This window comes from Marmota marmota, unplaced genomic scaffold (assembly GCF_001458135.2).
Source record: "Marmota marmota marmota unplaced genomic scaffold, marMar, whole genome shotgun sequence".
Taxonomy (NCBI): domain Eukaryota; kingdom Metazoa; phylum Chordata; class Mammalia; order Rodentia; family Sciuridae; genus Marmota; species Marmota marmota.
The window spans coordinates 9,566,634-9,590,351 of record NW_026000019.1 but is presented as its reverse complement, the minus strand read 5'-3'; the positions used below and the strand labels follow the sequence as shown (position 1 = coordinate 9,590,351).

The window sequence follows — 23,718 nt, the reverse complement described above, 5'->3', positions numbered from 1 at the left end:
AATCATTAAGTGGGCCAAAGACCTGAACAGACACTTCTCAGAAGAGGATATTCAATCAATCAACAAATACATGAAAAAAAATATTCATCATCACTAGAGAAATGCAAATTAAAACCACTCTAAGATTTCATCTCACTCTAGTCAGAATGGCAGCTATTATGAAGACAAACAACAGTAAGTGTTGGCGAGGATGTGGGGAAAAAGGTACACTCATACACTGCTGGTGAGACTGCAAATTGGTACAGCCAATATGGAAAGCAGTATGAAGATTCCTTGGAAAATTGGGAATGGAACCACCATTTGGCCCAGCTATTCCTCTCTTTGATCTATACCCAAAGGACTTAAAAACAGCACACCACAGAGACACGGCCACATCAATGTTTATAGCAGCACAATTCACAATAGCTAAACTGTGAAACCAATGTAAATGTCCTTCAATAGATGAATGGATAAAAAAAAGTGGCATATATACATAATGGAATATTACTTAGCAATAAAAGAGAATAAAATTATGGGATTTGCAGATAACTGGATGGAGTTAGAGAAGATAATGCTAAGTGAAGTTAGCCAATCCCCAAAAAAACAAATGCTGAATGTTTTCTTTTGATATAAGGAGGCTGATTCATAGTGGGATAGGGAGCGGGAGCATGGCAGGAATAGATGAACTTAGATAGGGCAAAGGGGTGGGAGGGGAAGGGAAGAGGCATGGGGTTAGAAATGATGGTGGAATGTGAGGATCATTATTATCCAAAGTACATGTATGAAGACACAAATTGGTGTGAATATGCTGTGTATACAACCAGAGATATGAACAATTGTGCTCTATATGTGTAACAAGAATTGTAATGCATTCTGTTGTCATATATAAATAAAAAAATATATTAATGATGGGAGGAAGGCCCAAAGGAGCCAGTTCCTGGTAAGTTAATAAAACAGGATTGACTCAAGGACAGAACAGACTTCTGGGGGGCATATACAGAAGCCCTGTTCCACTGTTCTGGGACCTGAAGGGAACAGAGTGGAAGCACTGGGGGCAAAAGCTGGCCTCCAGCACCATGCCTGGCACACAGTGACTAAGAATGAATCGCCATGTGAGTTAACAAACCAATGCATGAACAGCTGCATGCTGTGGACACCTCTAGATGTAACAGCACCCTTTCGGCCCCTCTTTCTCAGCAAAAAAACCCTGATTTTCAGTTGGGCAAATGACTGCATGAAGACTGTTACATATTTCCAGCTTCCCTGTAGTTTGGTACCCCATAGCTACTAAGTTCTGGCCAATGGGATGTAACTAAAGTGGCGTATGTAACCTTGGAGAAAGGGAATGCACACCCCCTCCTTCTGTTTTGTCCTTCCTGTTGCCTGAAATGAGAAAGCTGTGGCTGGAGCTCCAGCAGCCATCCTGGACTCTGCTACTAAGGTCCACAGCCTAGAAATAAATAGGAGAAAACTAGACAGAGCCTGTCCCTGACAAATTTATGGATTTGCTACACCAACTTTGGATTGAAACCCAGATATTTCTAGCAAGGACGTAGGATGCATTGGATATTAATACCTTATATGCATATATGACAGGTGCGATTCTATATCACGTACAACCAGAAGAATGAGAGGTTACACTCTATATATGTACGATGTGTCAAAATGCAGTTCACTGTCATGTATAACTAATTAGAACAAAAAAAGATAATAAAAACTGTGTATTTAATTGAATTTTTATTCATGTGCAGCAAACCATGATCTAACTAATAAAATGCCAAATAAGTGAATCACTTTAGCAAAGCATAGGGTCAACAACAGTTGCCTTAATATTCATAAGCTCTGGTGCCTTTTCTCAATCAAGCAAGGTCAATTCCTTTTATCTTGCCTAAGTTTCTTTTTAGTAGAAATACTATCACATAGTAAGTCCTCTTGATTAACATGGTTTTGTGAATCAATTTTCCTTGCCCTTTCCAAGATGTCACAATTTTGTACAAACAACTGAAATCAACTTTGACCCTCTGCAATTAAAAGCTTCAGCAAGACCCATAAAATCCACTCCTATTAGCCTAGAGTTCCCTCACTTAACCTTTTACAATAATTTTTCCAAATGCCATCCATCTGCATATTTTCTGAATTGTATCACAAAGACATCACAAATGACCTACTATAGAATATTCTATTTTTAAAACTCAGAAGGCCACACCATATGATAAAAATAGTCATTGAAATGCCCCAATCTGAAGCCCTGGGACAATGGCATTAGTCACATAAGCCTTGTGTTTTTCATTGCTTTTCATTCCTCTGGTATGATTTCATCAACAAATCAATAAATATATTGTCTGTTCCGATGGATTTCCTTGAAAAGTTCTGGAGAGATGCTGAGCAGTCAACATGTTGGTATTCCCATTTCTAGCTACAGCTCTGTAGTGAGGATGGCAAATAAATAAATGTTGAGAGAAAATATAAAATATAATAATGTGTATAGTGCACATAAAGTGTTGTTTTAGCCTGAATTACTTAGTAATAATTTGTTAATCTAGGTTTATGATCCATGTACTAATCCCATAATTGTGTTATTAAAAACACTATGCTAAGCATTCTGCACCAAAATAACAATTGATGGAATGATTACATTTTCTCCCATAAATTATAATGAAATGAATGTGCCTATTAATAAAAACCAGGACTCTCTTCAAAAAGCCAAGTAATTACTATGTGGTATGATTTATACAAAGCCAGATGGAGCTATCACATTATTCACAGTTCATGAATCTCTGTGAATTGCCCTATTTAGTCTATACATTATCCATCACTTTCTCTAAAAAAAAAAAAAAAAAAAAAAGAATGAATGAGAATCAAAGAATGTTAAAGCTAGAAATATCAGAAATACCCTTTTAGACTTTCAAGTTCAAAGCCCCATTTTAGAATTAGAGAAATAGAAACCAGAATGGTTCAGCAGCCTGCTCCTCTAAAACATTTGATAAGTGGCACAGTGAGAAGTAGATAAAAGTCCGGGCTCCCAGTTCTGAGTTCCATGCTCTCTCTATGGCAGCGCTCAGCTTTATTTATAGACAGGTGAATTGATACAGTGCCTTTTTAAAATTTTTTACATATTATCTATGAATTGCTATAATATTTAAATTCTTGTTTTTTTTGACAATTTGGGATGTTTAATTGCATATCACCCCAAAATTAGAAAGACAATAATCCCCCAACAGGGTCAGTCTTGTTTATTGAAAGAATGGGATTGTGCTTTTCACAGACTGAGCCCTACCTATTTATTTCCACTGCTCTGGGCAGCGCTATCAAAGCCTGCAATATGTTCAAAAGCTTCCAGGTACTTGACCAATAGCAAATTTTCCATGTGCTAGAAACACAGTAACTGATTTGCGCATTACTAAATGGGATATCAAATAACAGAAGTGGTATAATGTTGGCTAAACAAGAGAAATGATGTCTTCCCTTTGTCTGTGGGGCATGGGTTTCTCAACCTGGACATTACTGACTTTTTCTCTTCATTGTTGGAGACTGTCTCATGCACTACAGGATCTCCAGCAGCAGCCTGGCCTGTATCCACTATCCCTGGCCTGTAGCACTCGCATTTTAATTGTAACAACCAAAATATCTGCAGACAATGATAAATGGCCCTACAAAGTTAAATTCCTCTTCCCCATTAAGAACCACTGCTCTGGCTCAATAAAATCAGTTTAAAATTTTTTCTTTGAAAAAAGATGCTCAGTGACTTACCAATAGGGTCTGGGAAATGCCTGTCAGACAGTAGGTTATATTCATCTTCTGATGTTAACACCTTGCCACCAGCTGGAAGAATTCGACTTTTAGGAGCCACTCCCTTCTGATAGGCCTGGGAGGAAAAGGCGTAAGTGAATGAATTTCTTCCCCATTTGGATTTTTGGAAAGTCATATTAAAAATGGACACATAGACTCAGATACACACACCCCGAGACAGAAATCTCCACACTAGGTCATTGAGTTAGAGCCATTTATTTAAAAAAAAAAAAAATCTGTTCTGCATACCTGCCACTTGCAAGGCAGTATTTAGTACTTTTTGTGTGATGGTCACAACATGTCAAATCAGGGTCCCTAATCTCAGGAATATTCCTCGTAGGTATACTCTCAAATGGGAAAAATGACTTCAGCAACATGCACATGATTTTTAATTTATAAAAGTGCTTTAAAAAAAAATACACACCCCAGAATCGCACACACCACATTTACCATTTCAGTCACTAATGCCGAGTCATTCTGATAACCGAGAAGGTGACAACCTCACAGTTGCTGCACAAAATGCTCGGTGACTGATGTGGACCAATGTTGGTTCAATGACCAACAAGACAATGCAATAAGGAACTGTAATGTGGTTACTGGATTTCCATCAGAAACTTTAAAATGTTGCTGTGATAAAATATGCCAACCGCTTGGCCCTCAGATGTGCCTGTTGGGCATAAAATAGTTGAGATGGTAGTGCAGTTTTGTGACATCAAACCATTCTGGCTGGCAGACAGGAAGCTCTGTTATTTGAGAAATGCAGAAGAGGCACAGAGCATCTCTAGAGCAGTTAGGCAGCCACAGCCACAAAGTCACCCAGATGAAGTATGTGTGCCGGAAGGGAGATGCCTACATCCAGGCAGAATTTTGAAAATAGAAACCTTAATGCAAGCTGAGAATTGAAACCAAGAAACTGTGGGACCCAAACGCCCAAGTGTACTCTTGGGAATAACTAAAATAACATTGATCTAGGCAACAAACTCAGAATGACAATAACACATTCTGCATCAGTAAGATAGCCAGTGAAGAAACCCAAACTAAACAAACTCTCAGATATCTAAGAAGTTTGTTTTCATACTTGTGAGAATCATCCATCAACAGCTTCAACACATCTGGGATCCAGAGCCTAACACAGGACAATCTAAATGTGTATGGTTTGGAGAAATTTCAGAAGCAATTTGATTCAGGCTGGACTCAAATGTGAATTGTTATTAGTTATAATAAGCTCATTGGCTTTCATAAACATTACATTGTTTAATCCTAAAAAACAGCATAATGAGTTAGGTATTATCTCTATTTTACAAGTGAGAAAAATGAAGCTCAAAGAGATTGAATCACTTGCAGATGGCCCAGCAGTGAGTAGGTTAACAAATCCAGGATTTTCCTCATGTCTGTCCAGCCCCAGGGCCAGTGTGCAGAAGGTAGGCTTATCAGTGCTCCTGCTTAGTTACCACCCAGAATTGGACTCACAATAAAACAACAGGCAATTTATAGGTTCTTAATGTGCGATTCTGGGGTGTGTATTTTTTTTAAAAAGCACTTTTATAAATTAAAAATCATGATTTTATTAAAACTGTAAGCACTGATGACAAATGGCTGGAATTTCCCTTCAAATATCCAAGTGAGTTTATAAAAATGTGTGTTTATTATCAAATTCAGTCATTCTATCTTAATGACCACAGGCTGGTAGAAAGTAATGGACCAAAAAAATAAATAAATAAATAACCCAACAGTATCACTCATAAATTTCAAGTCGAGGGAGCAAGTTTTCAGAACCAAGAAGTAAAACAAACCACCAAAATTTGATTCACAGAGAAATTTCAATTAGCGTCAAATGTAGCAAAAACCTTAGTAAAACCAAAGAAAAAGCCCTTCAGGGTTTCCTCCCAATTTAGTTAGAAATAATCATATCTGCACAACATTGGGTTCAACCAAAGGCCTGGCTAGGTGCTAAATGCCTCAATCAATTTATTTACTGTAAACAACAAAGGGATCATGCATTCACTAATGAGAAAACTGAGGTTCAAGGAGATTTACAATTTAGGTAAGGACATTTCCCTAGAACCTGGCAAAGATGTGACTCAAAACCTGTCAGATTAACCAATATGCTACACTGCCTCTCCTCAAGCTTCTCTGAAAGGACGTTATAAGGGGCCATAAAAAAATAAGGCAGGGCTGGGGATGTGCTCGAGCGGTAACGCGCTCGCCTGGCATGTGCGGGGCGCTGGGTTCGATCCTCAGCACCACATAAAAATAAAATAAAGATGTTGTGTCCACCGAAAACTAAAAAATAAATATTAAAAAATTCTCTCTCTCTCCCTCTCTCTCTCTCTCTAAAAAAAAAATAAAGCAATCTGTTATTACTACCATTGCAATTTGCAGTGTATTAATACTTTGCTTCTGAGGACAAATTAAGTGTTGAATGAAATCCTAACATAGATAAGTGGAGAAAGTATAAACTCAGCCAATGTTGAAGGAAGTAAGTCTACTCAAGAGAGCACTTGAACCTCATCCAGCAGCCTGTGAAATATGTTTGTACTATATTTTATTCCTAATTTCTACCAGAAATGGGAAGGAAACACATGGTCTGCCAGCCTGAAGCTTCCTGCTATGGTTTAGTATCAGGCAGATGGCTCCATACCATGCAGCTTGTCCTGACCGCTCTTGAACTTTGCAGAATTTTAAACATGTTATGATCTTTAACTGGTAAATTGTAATTACTCAGTTCCAAGTTGGGGGGGGGTAGTTTTGAGGATTTTATGTAGATAAAACTGTGTACAGTCTGAGATCTGGAAGGAGCCATTGGGATCATTCAACCAAATTTTCTACTTTTGTGGCCCAGAGACAGCAGGTCACTTGTCCATGAGTTCAATTCCAATGAGTGGCAGTTGACCTAAACTGTACTCTCCCAAATTTGCTGCCCAGTGTACTTTCCCTCGTGCTGTGTTATGTCCCTATGTGGGGAAAGAAATAGGAACCAAAAAAACTAAAGTCCTCTCAAGGTCTAGTCATTTTACATATATCATCTTTCGGCTTTTTACAAACAAGAAAAATAACCAGGAAAAAAGTCCAAAGTGGGGGGAATAATCAAGAAGTGGAATAAAGTATGTGGAGTGTTCTAAATTCCCAGGAACCCAGGCAAATCCCATCTCAACCTTAGTGAATAAGTAACTCCTCTGCCTTCTGTCACACACAAGGCTAAAGAGTGGGAAGACATGAAGACAGCAGAGGGAAGGATGTCAAGCCAGTGACTGGGAAAGACCTGGAGGCTGAAGGACCGTGGGAAAGGCTCCTGTGCAAACTCAGCCACTCTGTGCAGCCTTCCGTTTTCACACTCACTTGTGATCATGTGCTCCAAGTCTATCTTGTCCCCAGGACTGTAAACATCTGTCAAATCAACAGCTATTTAACCAGAACCTTGTGTAACACTTGGCCCAGAATAAAAATTCAATAAATGTCATTTTAATTGAAATAATCCCCGAATGAGTGCTTCTTGCACGGATCCGTGGCAAAGGAGAGGACGAGCCGATCCACCTCACCAAGGGTTTAAGAATATTTCGAGAACCTGGGGTAACAGGGAAATGTCTCACCTCTCTGTTCTCATAGCTTTCCACAGCAAAATCATTTTTAACCACAACGTATCTGTCCTTCCATTTCCGTATGTCTTCAGCAAACTGTGAGAGCTCCCCTTCGTACAAGACGGTTCCTGGTTCCAGCGGTGGCTTAAAGAAGATGGACAAAGTTAGCCACTTCAACAAGAGAGGACCATGGGTTACCATGGCCTTAGTCTTGGTATTTCAAGGCCTGTTTGAGGAAATCATGGTGTGCAGAGAACCTGGGGAAATGGCCGTTCCTCCTCTCCTCCACCATCGTCCCTTCCTCCTCTCCTCCACCATCGCCCCTTTCTCCTGACCAAATACAAATATTTGTCCTATTGTTATTTTTATGTATTAAAAATAACGTTTTCATTTTCCTGTATTATGCTGTAGGTATAGGAGCATATTGTAGAAGGATTATAACAATAAAGTTGTACCTTGCATACACATGGCACTTAATAAATGCTCGATAAGCTGTGGGGGAGAGGGAGTGAGTTGGGATAATGTAAGCTGTGGACATCTACCCCAAATCCCTGGCATGTCTCAGGGTAATTTCCAGAAAAGTAGAAGAATGAACAGGTGATTCCTCGATTCATCACACCTCCATTCGCGCTTCAAGAGCCAGTGCTCAATGGCTTTCCCAAAAGCCAAGGGGACCCAGGCTTACAAACACTTCACCCATCCTCACACTCCTTGATATCATATTGGGTTCAAAAACAGGGAGGCATCAAGCCAGCAAACCTCAGTTCTACCTCTCCGATTTAAAAGGCTGGGCATCTCTCACTAACTTTGATGATAGATATGGTACAGGGGAATCTCTAGTAGATTCCTACTTAGGTCCTCCATTGGGCTTGAAGTGTTGGGATAATTTCTATCCCGTCTCATTGTACAATTCCCACCTTATTTCAAAATATAGTCCAGCAAAGTGGCTTAAAGTTCCATCGTGACAGATAATGTGGCAGCTTGATATCTTGCCTGGTTAAAAGGTCAGAGAGGACAGGCGCGGTGGCTCATGCCTGTAATCCCAGTGGCTTGGGAGGCTGAGGCAGAAGGATTGCCAATTCAAAGCCAGCCTCAGCAAAATTGAGGCGTTAAACAACACAGTGAGATCTTGTCTCTAAAATAAAATACAAAATAGGGCTGAGGATGTAGCTCAGTGGTCGTGTGCCCCTGAATTCAATCCCCAGTACCAAAAATAAAGGTCAGAGAAGACCTCACTCCTCTTGTCAAATGAGGTTGGAACCCAATATAAGGGGAACTTCATCTTCTTACATGCATCTTTCCTCAAGCTGGGCCATTTCATCAATGGATAAGCTTGCTAGGCTAAAAATGTGAACTCACCCTAGACTTACTGCATCAGATTCTATGGGGTGTGGACCAGAATTTGCATCTGTTTTGTTTGGGGACAGGTTGGTTTCAAAGTCCTAGGCTCAAGCAGTCTCCCAATGCTGGGACTACATGCTTGCACTACCAGCCAGCTCAGAATTTGCATTTTAAACAAGCTCCCTAAATTTTAAGAACCAAAGCTTCACAGGGATTCCTATCAGCTCTCCCTACATACCCGTGTTGCTTAATCTAGTGGCTAACAGCCTCTGCATGGCGTTTCACCATTTATCACCCACTTCCTCCTTGAAATCCTGTCCTTATTGGCACCTTACACGTTCCTGATTTTTCTCCTACTCCACAGGCTGTTTTTTCTTAGCCCAAGTGTCTGGATCCTTCTCCTCTTTCTGATGTCCAAATGCTGCTGGGGCCAGTACTCTGTGCCTCTTCTCCACGTTCATTCCTCAATTACACCCCATGACTTTCCTCCTGGTTATAAGACAACAACTCCCCAGATGGCTCTTCTCCAGTCCCTATCTCTCCACTGAGCTCCCGATCAGAATACCCAACTGCCTATTCAATGTTTCCATAGGTGTATGTAAAATAAGCATCTCAACCTTTGGCAAAAATGAACTCAGGCCTCCCATTCACACCCGAGTAAAAGGCAAGTCTATCCACTTATTACTCAGGTTAAAGTCCAAGAGATCAGCACTGATCCTGTCCTGCTAATAGCAAGTTCTGTCACCTCTATCATAAGTACCTCTTCTCTCTACCACCACCGCCCTCCTAGTTCAATTCCTCTCCACTCTTCTCTTGGGCTTCTGCAGTAGCCTCCTTGCCAGTCTCCCAGTTCCCCTCCCTTCCCATAGTCTATTCTCTACCCACCCTTCATAGGTCACTCTGTATTCAGTAGCCTCCAGTGGGATTTCCCATTACATTTAAAACAAAATCAAACCCTTCTGGTGTCCTACAGGTCTACACCGTCTGGTCTCTGTCTGCCTCTCTGTAATCGCTGCTCATCCCTGTCCCCTGCACACAGCACTCTGGGCACACCAGCTTTCCCACCCTGACTGTAGGGTCTCTGGATACTCTTCCCATGAACTCTCATATAGCTGTCATTCATTCCAGCCATCTCTACAGAGGGCTTCCCTCGCCTACCGACTTCCCCAAAAGAAGATGTCTGCTTTATTTTTCTTTGTGGCATTTTCCATGACCTGACATCACCCGATATTTGTTTGTTAGTTTATGGCCTGACTCCTATGTTTGAATATAAACCCCAGGAAGGCAGAGAATTGGTCTCACTCTCCAGTTCTAATATGCATTAGCACTCTGTCAGAAAGAACAGTCTGACAAGGAGGTGCTAATAAATATTTGTTGAGGTTAAAGTTAATAATGGAGCAGAATAATAAGAATACATTAGAGAGCTCAAAGAGAAAAATCATATTTGATCAGGAACCAAAATAAAAATGCCCATAGCAGAAGACACTGCAATTATGACTTTTTAAAAACTGAACTTTCCTACAGCAGGTCAGATTTCCTGATATCAAAGCATCAATGTGGAAAAAAACACATAGTAAAAGTGGAATCATGCCAGTTTCTTTTTATATGGATTACACCATCAGCAAGAAATCATACAGGGCTGGAATTATAGCTGGGCTGGGGTTGTAGCTTAGTGGTAAGAGTGTTTGCCTGGCACATGTGAGGCACTGGGTTCAAATCTTCAGCACCACAAAAAGTTAATAAATGAAATAAAGATACTGTGTCCATCCACAACTAAAAAAATTAATGAATTAAAAAAAGAGATCCTATATATTCTAATTTCTAAGCAAACAGGATTTTTGAACATGAATGATTTCAGAATATATTTTTTAAACTACCATTCAAATCATCACTTACTTCTGAAACATTATGAACTATAAAGCTTTCTTCAGTGGGAGAAATTCATGAGCAAAAGGTCCATAGTTACCTTGGTCTTCAAAAATTGTGACGTTAAATCTCTTTGCTGTTCTACTTCACTGCGCACGTGATTGCCGAAAGCCACCGAATACTGGCGACTGTAGTATGGACCAAAGTTTTTGATGGCAGCCTCAGTTTTCCCTAGAAAAATATGAAAATTATAATTCTAAATGTAGCATCTCTCACAGAATAGACACCAACCTACACAATGCTCTCAACAGTCTCCTTCATGCCACTGTTTCCCAGGGATTCGTTCCCAGCCTGTGTTCCCTGAGAATGTCCATGGCCGCTGCACCTACCTGGCTCTCTCCCTCCCCTCTGGCCGCTTCCCAAGAGACTGCAGGAACCTAAGGCTCCTCACCCAGTAACCAAGAGGGTTTTTGTCATGTACACTGTACCCATTGCCATGGGCACAAACTCAATCATCTTCCTAGTCCTTCTAAGACCATTCTGCCTGGTCTCTCTATTTTGCCTTGCTCTTTATTCTCCTGCACGTCCAACTGTTCAGCTTCTTGCTCCCAACCCCTCCCACAGTCCACCCTTTCAACTCTGCATACATGTCCCTCCATTTTTCTCCAGATCTCTGAAGTTCCGTCTCTAGAATTTCAACCCACAGTCCTGGATGAAGCCAACAAAGAGTTTCCTCTAGTTGTGGTCCTCTGCTTCTGACTTTCAAGATTGTTTTTTTTTTTTTTTTTGGTGTGTGTGTGGGGAGAGAGAGAGAGAGAGAGAGAGAGAGGCTCAAAGCATTATATAATCACCATGAGATCAAGGGGGGAACTTTGGTTTAGGAGTCTGGGGACCTCGATTGTGGTCCCATATCTAATTGTGAGACAGAAACCAGCTGTATGACCTCAGCCGACTCACTCAGCTCTCCGGGCTCCAGTGTCCCATACCACACGCAGGTCTGATCACAGAGGTACAGCTCCCTCACAACAGTGATTGGCAGCTGCCATAAAGAGTCTATCAGCACCGGACACAGAATGAGTATCAACCACACGTGGAGAGTGTGAGGACCAGAAGTAGAGGGAGAGTTGGATCCTGGGAAGTTTCTTCTGCTTTTCCAATCCCTCCTTAGCTTGGGGAGTATGTGAGGCGGGAAGGTGGACCAGAAAGGGCAGCTTGGAAGTCCTCACAACATTTTAGTACTTGCTACAGAAGAAAGAAAAAAAATGTGAAGTTTCTCTGCCTGTGTCAACAAGTAGTTAGCCCATGGAATAGGATATCAGCCTGAGGAAAAATAAACCTGACGTAACATTCCAAAACATTTTTAAACACTTCATGTGAACTTGGCATAATTTTTGTTTTCCAAATTTGATATTATAGTCAACAGAGAACTATTAAAATATAACTTATTGGCAAAGTTTGTTTAAAGCTATTCTTCATATAATATTGCAGAAATAAGTGAAGCATTCTAACCTAGTGTACTGAGATACTACTCTATAAAAGAACCTACTCTATAAAAGAAGTGTACAAAAACCTGTTTGTACACTTAGGAAATCACCACCCCAAACATCCAGAATATATGAATACCCTCTCTATATGGATAGAATACTTTTGCTCAGGCATCTTAGTCTTGGGATATGTATGAGATAAAGGAGAATTCTTTTGCATTCCTTTAGCAAAATGATATTTACTGGTCATGTTTATGGGCTTTAGTAATTATTTCTTGTAAGGTCCTTTGAGACCCTCTAATAATAGATTCTGTAGACATGCAAATAAAAGCTCCTATAATTTCAATCAGGCATGCTTTTGCTTGCTTTGTGAGTTTATGGTATTATAGTTAATCAGTATTTGCATAATACTTTAATATGCTCAAGCTTTATAACCATCTAATTGGTTATTATTTTATTAGCTTTTATTACCATGCAGCCATAGTAAAATTCTATATCCTTGTCTATAATTTTCTTACATAGGAGTGGGACATCCCACAATGAGAATGAGTCTCTCTTTACCAAAACAAAATGATTAACAAAATTTGCCCTTTAGCTCCAAGTAAGCACTGCTTTCTGCATCAAAAATGCAGACTGTTAATTGCTGATGCTAACTTTTGCACTATTGCAAGCATTTGGATGGAAATAAAAGGAGGTTGTGGTCATTTTACCATGACTTCTATAGAGCGTCGAAAGCTGACCTGCCACATCACCAAGCTTCTCCTAGGTCCACCTTGCTTCTACTGATGTGCTCTGATGCCACCACTCCCTTTTAATACAGGAGAAGAATGCTTCTGTGATTTAAATATGTGCATACAGTACTATCAGCACATCACCTGCCAGGCAGCACTTATAAAGCAGGGACTACAGCTTCCTTAGGTAATTAATGCAATGATAGGTTCAGAAATGTAAATAATAGTAAAAGCATATCGATTAATGAATATGTGGTCAGGCACTGTTCTAAGTATTGTTGTGCATGTTGAGTATTTCATTTGCTCCTCACAAACCCCTGTGACATGAGCTCCTGATCCCTATTTTACAGGTGAGAAATTGAGGCACAGGGAAAGACTCCAGGTAACACTCCTACTCACACATGCTTTTTGTCTTAGCTCATTAATACTAACATTTTGCTTTTTTCTTTTTAAAGTTCTAAGGACAAAAGAACCTAATGCTAATTCTCCGAATGTATCTGGATTTTAGTTTAAATAAATTTGAACCAAAATAAAGGAGCCCTGGGTGTAGGGATCTTGAGAATGAAAATAAGGTCTGACATTGGGCAAATGCCCTGGTACTCAGAAAGACAGACTGTGGAGTAGATGGACATGGTTTCCAGTCCCATCTTTGCTACTTGCCAGCCGTGGGACCTCAGGAGCATTACGTGAAGCCAAGAGTAGCAGCCTCCTAAGGTGGCTGTAATGGTTACATACAGCAATGTAGCTCAGCACTGAAGCAGGCACACAGAAGGTGTTCAAGCTAAGATGATGATAACAATGAAGCCCCCTGTCAAGCACCAGGAGAAGGTCCTCAAGCTGCACTAAGAATCAGGAAGAATCCCAAAAGCACTTTTGCTCCAGGAGCATCCTGACCTTCTGCAACAGAACAGCTGCCCACCTCTTGCATCCTCAAAACAAATACAACCTGTATGTTCACAGATATATCAGAATAAGAGACAATCAGTGCATTGATGAATTAAAACCAACCAAGTAAAACATTAGGGCAAAAGGCACTCATTAGTAGCAATGCTGCATTAAGCTTCTCTCTCTCAGAGTCTTGATTTTCTCATCTGTCAAACGGGGATAAAATGCCCAGCATTTTGTGAGGAGTCAATGAAAAATTCACCACGTAAAAACAAAGTGTCTAAAATGACTATCCACTAGCTGATCAATAAATTTTTGCTATTATTTAATATTCTATGGTGAAAGCATTCAGATAAGCAGATCATGCCACAGGCGCCACACAAAATTAACTCAGCTGAAACCAGCTTGTTTTCTACAGTTTTCAAGATTCTTGAGTATTGAATTTCCTTCATTTCCCTGCCCCCAGATTTAGGATGACATTCTCTTTCCTAAATTGTTTGCAAAATGGTGCCAAATCTCCCATGAGAGGGAGGTTGGTTACTGGATAATAGAAAGATGAGGATAGATGGAAGGGCTTCTTCCACATTTTGGTACATCAGCCCTTGGACATGGCATATTTCTTTGGATCCTACTCAATGACTGTGGCCTGTGCTGAGCACTGTGTGGGTACAGTTCACTCCACAGGCCACAGTTATTAAGCAATCCAAAAAGAAGCCCCTTCCACAGCTCTATCCACAAAATGGAGCTTCACTTCAACTTTGGAAAAATAAGAGAAGTTATCTGGTATTCCTTTAAAAGGCCACTTTAACCCATACAGCCTCAAACCTGCAGCCCTCATTTGACTCCTCCTCCACTCCCACGTTCAGTTCTCAGGTGCTGTCAATCCTATTTCTACAATATTTCCGGAATCTATTCCTTTTCCCCCATCCCAACCGTAGCACCTCCTATAAAGATCTTATTATCTCTCCATAACTATAAAGAAATCTTCTTTTAAAAATGTTTTTTAGTTGTCAATGGACCTTTATTTTATTTGCGGTGCTGAGAATTGAACTCAGTGCCTCACACATGCCAGGCAAGCGCTCTACCACTGAGCCACAACCCCAGCCCCGAGAAATCTTTTAATCTGCCCTAAGTCAGCACCACAGCAGAGCACAGAAACCTAACTAGCTCTCAGCTCTTAAAAGGGAACAATAAAGTCAAAAGCAGAGTGGGACTGATATTCAGATCCCAGAGAACTGTGGGAAGGACGCCAAAGCTTGCTTTGTGGGGCAGAGGCAGCTTCTGAGAGGGCTAGAGTCCAGAGCTGATGGGGCAGAACAGGAGAAGCCAAAACCAAGCTGGCAGTGGTCCCACTAAAGATAAAACTGGCACAAGTTACCAAGACCCAGAAGCTAATGTGCAGAACCGTCCTTCAGAACCAAGTCATGGCACTGATGCTACTAGGGAATGGGTTCAGAAGCCACAGGGAGCATACATCATTAGTCATGGAGGCACAAACCTCTGGCCAGCCAAGTTTCATCTGACACGTTGCTGCCAGACCTTGTCACTCACTACCTTTGTAAAAACCCTCAGCAGTTCCCTCATTTCCTGAGGAGCGGGGATGCCTCGGCCTAGTGCTGGAGGGATCTGGCACCAGCTGTCTTTATTTCCAGCCTCTTCCACTCAACCTTAGGGCCCTGTGGATACCAATGCCCTCGCTCCTTCTGTCCCCCAAAACCCTGCAGCCACTTTCAGACCCTTCAAGCCTAGAAGGCAATCCCAACCCTAAAAGAAGTCTTTTGGATCTCTTCAGCAGGAAAGAAGCTCTTCTTCTGCATTCTCCTGAAACCATGCACTGCTTTTGCTACAGCTGTTTAAATATAGCTCATCCTTCCTCCAAGGGTATATTGTATTTATATACTTAGCAAATATTTGCTGAATGAATGAAAGAGTGGTTGAGTAAATATTCAAGACTGACTAAAGCAAATCACAATGCATAATAATAATGAAACCCATGCCAATTTCCCAGGAAAGGAGAAAGGTATAGTTTTCAGCTTGAATATTTTATTATTAAGAATATACCACCTGGAATGGTCGTGTATACCTCTAATCCCAGCAACTCAGGAGGCTGAGGCAGGAGGATTGGGAGTTCAAAGCCAGCCTCAGCAAATTAGTGAGGCATTTAACAACTCAGCAAGACCCTGTCTCTAAATTAAAAAAAAAAAAGAAAGAAAGAAAGAAATACGTATATATAAAGGGCTGGGGATGTGGCCCAGTGGTTAAGTGCTCCTGGGTTCAATTCCTGGTACCAAAAAAAAGAATATACACTCAATTAATTCATATTTGCTTACCAAAATTTAAAAAAATCAGACTCTTAAAGGGTAATTTCTTTTAAGATTTTAAATGATTTTTGTGCATTAAAATATTTGTGGGAAATTATTTACAGACAAAATCCCTTCTTAGTTTGTTCATTTTCCTTGACCAGTCTAGAAACATAGGAGGTATTTAAAGGTCTAGTTTAAACTTATATGAAATCTGAAGAACCTGAATATACTCAGCAAATATTTGTTGAATGAACGAGTTTCTCATTCTAGAAGGTTCTTTTAAATCTAGTTCCCAGTCCTACAAAAGTCCAATTCAAATCTACGCTTTTTCAACAATCTTGAAAGATACTGTTTATAGTAAAGGATCTGTAGTTCCCCGTTATTCCAGTGTCACAACTATGATATATTGTAGAACGTCTGACAATTCAGATTCCTCCCTGTTTCTATTATTTTTGGGAAAGGAGCTCAAAAGAACAAAAAGATATAAAAAATCCAAACATTATTTTTCCTATATTCCCTTCTTTTTTATTTTTTAAAACAGGATTATTGGGGCTGGGGTTGTGCTCAGTGGTACAGTGCTTGCCTCGCATGCAAGGGGCACTGGGTTCGATCCTCAGCACCACATAAATTAACAAAATAAAGATATTGTGTCCATCGAGAAGTAAAAAAAATTTAAAAAACAGGATTATTTATTTGTATCCAGTTTTACTTACATAACACTTCATCTTTATTTTTCCTAGACATTCTAAAAAAAATCATGATTTTACACGACACATTTCTATTGCTATTACAAAAAAAATACAAAAATTTAAAAATATACATATTTTAACAAGATGGCTATTTCCTGGGAACTGATGTAAATCCACACATGAGAGAAGGTTAATCAGGCCTTTGGCATTGTTTCTTAAAAGCCATGACAGTTTCAGGTGAAGATTAATTTGAGGAAACAAGACAAATGCCTCTGAAAAATAAAATATTCTTAATAATTGCAAAATAAAGCACAATATCCACTACTGTTTATTTTCCCCAGAGTTTCTCAGATTATAAAAGCTTGAAAGCCTTATGAATTATAGCATCAGCTATGATCTCAGTTTGCTCAGCGCCATCTCTTTACCCCTTAGGGTGGGGAAATCGGAAATCCCAATTCACTACACAGAGGTGCAGAAATCTAATTACACAGAATAATGCCCAAGGACTCTCTTTTTCTTCTAGCAAATGCCCTAGAGAATGAAGATAAATTGGATTCTCCATAATTGAACTAAAGGGTGTGTGTGTGTGTGTGTGTGTGTGTGTGTTTGTATATTTTAAAGCACATTTATTACTGGTGCTCAAGTGACAGGTTTTTGAACAGACTCCACTAGGTAAAGGCAAAATGATTCATGGGCAGCCTTGCTTCTGCAGCCTCCCCTGCGGAAATTCCACCTTGAGTTAAAAATATGAGCTATAAACCAACTTAAACTCTCTATGATTTACTTTGGATATTAATCCACAAAGAGAAACATACAGCATTCATGCTCACCAGAGCTTACATTAAATATATTAAAAGTCATGCCAGGACCCTCCCAGGGCTCAGTGAGCCTCTGGATGAAAAGCAGACACACTCAGGAACAAACAATAGAACACACCTTCCTCGTTTCCCACACTCACACTCACAGCCTTCCTACACTCTGTGAGTAAAGCTGAGAGTAAGCTTGCCCTCAGACTGCTAGAAACCCTACGTTTCTCCCAAGCATGTTCTAAAAAGCAAGTCCTGTATCTTTTACATGGCACCCGTCTTTTAAAGGCACTTACGATGCTACATAAAAGAGCAAGCACCAGGAGACTCAGAAACAGTATTTTCTACCAAGGAGCACAGTCACTGAAATAAAGGTCCTATCTGCTCTACATACTTGTAGAATAATACCTTCACATATTAATATAGGTAAGCGAAATGGGAAGCCAGGCGTGGTATGCTCAGGAGACTGAGGCAGGAGGGTCCAAGTTGGAGGCCTGACTGGGCAACTTAGTGGGATCCTGCCTCTAAATAAACAAAGGGTTTGAGGTGCAGCTCAGTGGTAGAGCGCTTATCTAGCACATGCTAATGCTCTGGGTTCAATCTCCAGTATTTCAAAACTTAAAAAGAGAAGGAGAGAGAAATGGGAGAAGACATAGAAAGGAAAAACATACTACCATTTTGTAAGTTTTAATTTCTACTACCGTATCCTATAGAAAAATAAAAATCCCACTGTGGTCACCTTTTTCACATTTAGAAAAATCTGGAACAGATTTCTAGAACTATAAGGACTTAAGTTTGGTCTCCTCTTTCTCTATTATTGTTAGAAAAATATATATGTCAGTACATTTGTGTGCACATCTTTCTCGAGCCATAATTAGATGGAGGTAGCTTTGAATTTTCTTCCATTTCATTTGGAAAAAGTACTTGGAAATTTTCAAGATTATTTTGCCATTACCTCACAGCATGCCTCCCATTTTCTCATGACACATCGGATGAGAATAAATCTTGTTTATTTTGCCTCTTTTCTAAGCTAATGTCCTCCAAGGAAGCTGCAGATTGGCTGGCTGTTCTTTACAAAAAAAAAATGAGAGGGAAGAATGTGAAAAAGGAAATTAACCTAATCTGACAGCTGAATTTTCAGACAGTATCAGAAGAACTGTGAATTTGAGAGAAATAATAATGCTTTTGCTGAGTGGACAAGCTTTTTTTTGTTTTGTTTTGTTTTGAGGACAGTGTATTACCAAAATTCCAGAAATCCAAAGAATGAGATTCCCTTTGCTCTTTTTGAGTCTAATCATAGTTACTAAATCTTTTCTGTACATATTTTTAGCATAAGCTTTCAAATTGCTCCATAATCCTGAAAATATTCCTTGCTTAGAGATTGCAACCATGCAAATGAACACAACATGGACATTAAAGAAGACAGGCCAGACTCAAAATAGACCAGGCAGCAAGTGCAGGAGTTTGACTGGTTTCCCTCTGCAACCCATTTGGTCTTCTGGTGTCCTTCCCATTTTCTTATTTCATGTCACTTTTCTCCTCTCCACATAGAGGTACGTTTGTTTGAAATACTTTATAGATTCTCTCTCAAGAATCTATGCCATTCGTGTGAAAAAAAAGATTCATTTCTAGATAACTGTGGTTTGGGCTCAGGTGTGCTTATATTCTGTTCACCTGAGAACATGGGAAATAATAAGGATCGGGCTTGGCTAAGAAATGAAAGGCAGCTTTTGTTAGCTTTAGCAAAAACTTTGAAAATTATTCAACACTTCTGTCGGCCAACAGACTTTTTAGAAACTATTTACAAGGTTGACAGGGTACTCATTAGAAAAATTTATTTTAGCATATCATTACAAGATTTTGAGAACTGCCATCATGGTTCTACCCACCATCCTCTTGAACTGATTAGGCACTAAGTCTCTGTATATAGTCCTCTTGATAACAATCTAAACATTGCCAACAATAAAATCCGATAAAAATAAAAGAAGAAAATACAGCTCATTCCACAGTCAAATTTTGATTTTTTTGGTAATGCAATAATTTCCATTCACTAGATAAGTTAATTATTAAATTTTAAATTCCTGAGTGATAAACATGAGTGGAAAACCATCCAAAAGTTATTGTATGTGATGCTCTAAAAGTAAACAAGGAAAAAAAAAAAGCTTGCCAAAAACTCCAAAGGTACTATACAGAAAGCACTAGGTTCTCCCAAGCCACCCCATTTTCAGATGAAAATTACTTTTCTGTAAAGTGACTTCACATGGCACTTAACAAATGTGTTGCAACCTCAGGATATCAGCTCTGCGTGGAGTCTAGGCCTCACGTTGAAATGAATTCCCCCCTAACTAGTCATTCAAGCGTCCAAAGGAATAAGTCTGAAGTAGCACTGTAAATAACTGAGACCACCTTCCTCAGTGCACCTAAGTGAGCATCTTGAGTTCATGTGGGTGGCAGCCCAGACATGCCTATGCCAATGACATGCCAACTTCTATATTGATAAAAAGATCAAAGTTTACAGACTTCTACAACTGGATGGGATCAAAACAGTCATCTCCAATGCTCTCCTATTTTTAGATAAAGAAATTAATTGGCCCAAAGTCATAAAACTAGTTAGAAATAGAACATTCATGAAAAAAAAAAATTTTAAATACCAATGCCAACTTTTTAAGAGTTTTCCTCTGCTAATCCAATGCTGATTTTTATGGAGGAATCCAAGCATGTTTTATAATTAATTAAGGAATGTAAGTAAACTTTGGTAATAAAAATCACATTGTCAAGAAGCCTTATGAAGTGATTTTGAATTGGGGTAAAAAGATGGGTTGACTTAACTAGACCATGAAGCACCCAGGCGCTTGGTCAAATTCCATTCTGTGTCTGAAAGGGTGTTTCTGGGTGGGATTAACGTTTGATTGGAAGACTGAGATTGATTGAAGACTGCCATTCCTAAGGCAGGGGTACCTCAATCCAACCAGTCCAAGTCTTGTATAGAACAAAAGCACTGAGTAAGAGCAAATTTTTTAAATTTGTTTTAATTAGTTATATATGACAGTAGAATGCACTTTGAAACATCATATATAATGGAGTATAATTTCTCGTTCTTTGGTTATACATAATGTAGAATCCCACCAGTCGTATAGTTACATATCTACATAGGGTAATGATGTCTGATTCATTCGACTATCTAGCCTTCCTACCCCCATACCCAGTAAGAGGAAATTTTATTCTGCCTGAATGCCTTGAGCTTGGACATTGCTCTTTGGACTCAGACTAAAATATTGGCTCCTCGTGGATCTCCAGCCTTTCAACTTTTGGACTAGAACTACAATATCAGCCCTTCTGGGCCTCCAGCTTGCCAACTGCAGATCTCGGGATTTATCAGCTTCCACAATTGCATGAACCAAGTCTTCATAATGAATATGCTTTTATATTTCTTCATTATGTGTATGTACACACACACATAGATATATGTATCCTATTGGTTCTGTTGCTCTGGAGAACCTTGACTTATACAGATATCATTGAGTGAAATACATTGAGTGCCATCCCAATCATCAATTTATTTCATTTAACATATATTAAACTTTTGGAACAATAACAAGTTGAAAACAAGCAAACGCCTAGTGCTTCTACATAATGCATTCTAAAAATTACCAGTAGAAACAGCATGCCAGTGTTTCACAAATACATGAATCTGTGTTTAAAACATTCTATCAGGTGATCTATGAAAGGCAGTGAAAGCATGTGGCTCAGCTTCATCCAGTTGGCAGAAGCTGCCAGCAAGAGGACAGAGAGAGACCCAGCAGAGCTCTGAGCACCAGGGAAACCAGTTGACCTTATCTGAGTACCCCTTAATCCTATTCAGGTGTTCCAATTAAGTGGCATCACCGTCTCAATTAAAGCTGCAGTCCTCGCTGGCTAATAACATAAGGCTCCCTGGGAAATGCACTAATTAAGTAGATTTTCTTATCTACCAATTAAGAACTTATTTTCCATGAAATCAAGGTTAAGAGGTACTACTATGGACCAGATCTATCATCTGCGTGGTATTTGAAATGCCTTTAACCACGTTTCTCTTGTCTCTGCTCTGTATTCAACTTAAAGCAAGAGATGAGATATGCTGAGCTACAGATCACTAATAATGAGGTTTTTGTGTATGTGTGTATTTTCTTTAATTATGATACATTTCAAAAATACAAAATAATAAAGTGAATAATATGTATGCCTGCTGCCCAGCTAAATAAATGTCAACATTATGGCTTATTTGCCTCAAGAGTTTTTTAAACAAGTTATGATAATTATATTTTTTAGCTCCCTCTACCCTGCCCCACAACATCACCAGGTACCACCATGTGAAACTGTTTATTCCTACAAACCATTTTAAACTCTTACAGCATATTTTGTATCCATATGCAATTAATCACATTGTTATGCATGTTTTCAAACTTTACCTATAATTCTGCAGCTTGCTTTCTTGACTCACATCATATATATGACATGCATTCATGCATATATGTACATACATACACACAACCTATATACACACATGATATATTTCATTCTAGTTTGTTTTAAATGCTTTCTATAACAGTGCAACCTTTTTCCTTGTTAGTGGGCCGGTCACTTATTTCCTTTGTTTTTAACTCTTATAATCAATGCTGATATGAACGTTAGTTCATGTATCTCCTGGTGCATATATGTGAGCTTACCTAGAGTGTGTTTCCAGAAAACTGAAGCAAAATGCCCTCCAAAGTGTGTAAGCCACTTCTCTGCAACAGAGAACCAGGGTTCTACCCTCCCATGTCTTCAGAAACTCTTGATATTGTCACACTTAACATTTTTGTCTATTTTGATAGGTTAAAAATGGTACCTTAACTCCCGTTTACTAGTGAAGTTGAGCATGTTTTCATATAATCACTGGCCATTCAGGTTTCCTGGATAAATCCACACCCTCTTCCTATAAGTCATCTTAGCTTATTGATATGAGAGCATTGCCTATAGAGTTTAGGTATGAACCCTTCTCAGAAACATTGCAAATATATTTTTGTGATCTGTGCCTTACCTTTTTGCTTCAATTATAGTGTTATGTTGAAAAAAAGTTTGCAAGTTTAATAAAGTCAAATTTCACTAGTGTCTTGATTAGGAAATCCTCCTTTATTCTTTTATTTTTATTTTTTTAATGAGGACAGTCTCCTATATTTTCTTTTAAAAGTGCTTTTTTTCATTAAGGTCTTTTACTACTGAGGGTTTATTTTTATGTAGAGTATGATTTATCATTTTTTAAATTTTTTATTTGTTTTAATTAGCTATACATGACAGTAGAATGTATTTATGCACTTTAATATATCATACATAGGCGGGATATAATTTCACATTTTTCTGAGTGTACATGTCGTAGAATCACATTGGTCATGAGGTCACATATATACATAAAGTAATAATGTCTGTTTTGTTCTACTGTACTTCCTATCCCCACACCTTCTCCCCTCCCCTCCCTTCACTTCCCTCTATCTAATCTAAGGTAACTCTATTCTTCTCTAGTGCCCCCCTTACTATGAATTAGCATCTGCATATTAGCAAAAACATTCAACCTTTGATTTTGGGGGATTGGCTTATTTCTCTTAGCATGATATTCTCCAGCTCCATCCATTTACTGGAAAATACCATAATTTGATTCTTCTTTAAAGCTGAGTAATATTCCATTGAATATATATACTACATTTTCTTTATCCATTCATCTATTGAAGGACACCTAGGTTGGTTCCATAGTTTAGCTGTTATGAATTGATAGAGTACGATTTGGAAATGTGTTTTTACATACAGATAATTGTGAGAGTCTTCTTACATATATATATAGCTTCTGCATTTGAATGGTTTGTTTTGAGCTGTCTATTCTGTTCCAGTGGTCTACTGTTCATCCAGTACTGTTATTAATACCTTACTGTCTCAGTTACTACAGTGTTAGAATAATTTCCAATATCTGGAGAAGAAAATCCTCTCATTTGTCCTTCTTCAAATTTTCTTAGCCATTCTTTGCCAATGTTCTTCCACATGAATTTTGGGTGAATTATGTCAAGTCCCATGGATAAACAAGGTTGACTTTTTATCAGAATAATAATGGATTTATGGCTGTCATGAGGCTGACAGATTTATGATGTAGTCTTCCCATCTAGGACCACAACTATAGCACCAATGTATAACCTAGGGAAAGGCATCCCTGCCTCAAGGTAGATGCAGCCAGTCCCACCTGAATGGAGAATACAGCGTGGG

The 23,718-nt window shown here is 39.1% G+C and overlaps 1 protein-coding gene across 1 annotated transcript in view; it reads right to left on the bottom strand.

Moving 5' to 3' along the window:
• Niban1 (niban apoptosis regulator 1) overlaps positions 1-23,718 on the bottom strand; it is a 140,594-nt gene that overhangs the window by 69,590 nt on the left and 47,286 nt on the right. The window contains exons 2-4 of the mRNA XM_015491704.2: positions 10,654-10,784; positions 7,359-7,490; positions 3,730-3,844 (exon numbers count right to left, since the gene is read on the bottom strand). Coding sequence (XP_015347190.1) covers positions 3,730-3,844; positions 7,359-7,490; positions 10,654-10,784 — 378 coding nt within the window. The remainder of the gene's footprint in view (positions 1-3,729; positions 3,845-7,358; positions 7,491-10,653; positions 10,785-23,718) is intronic.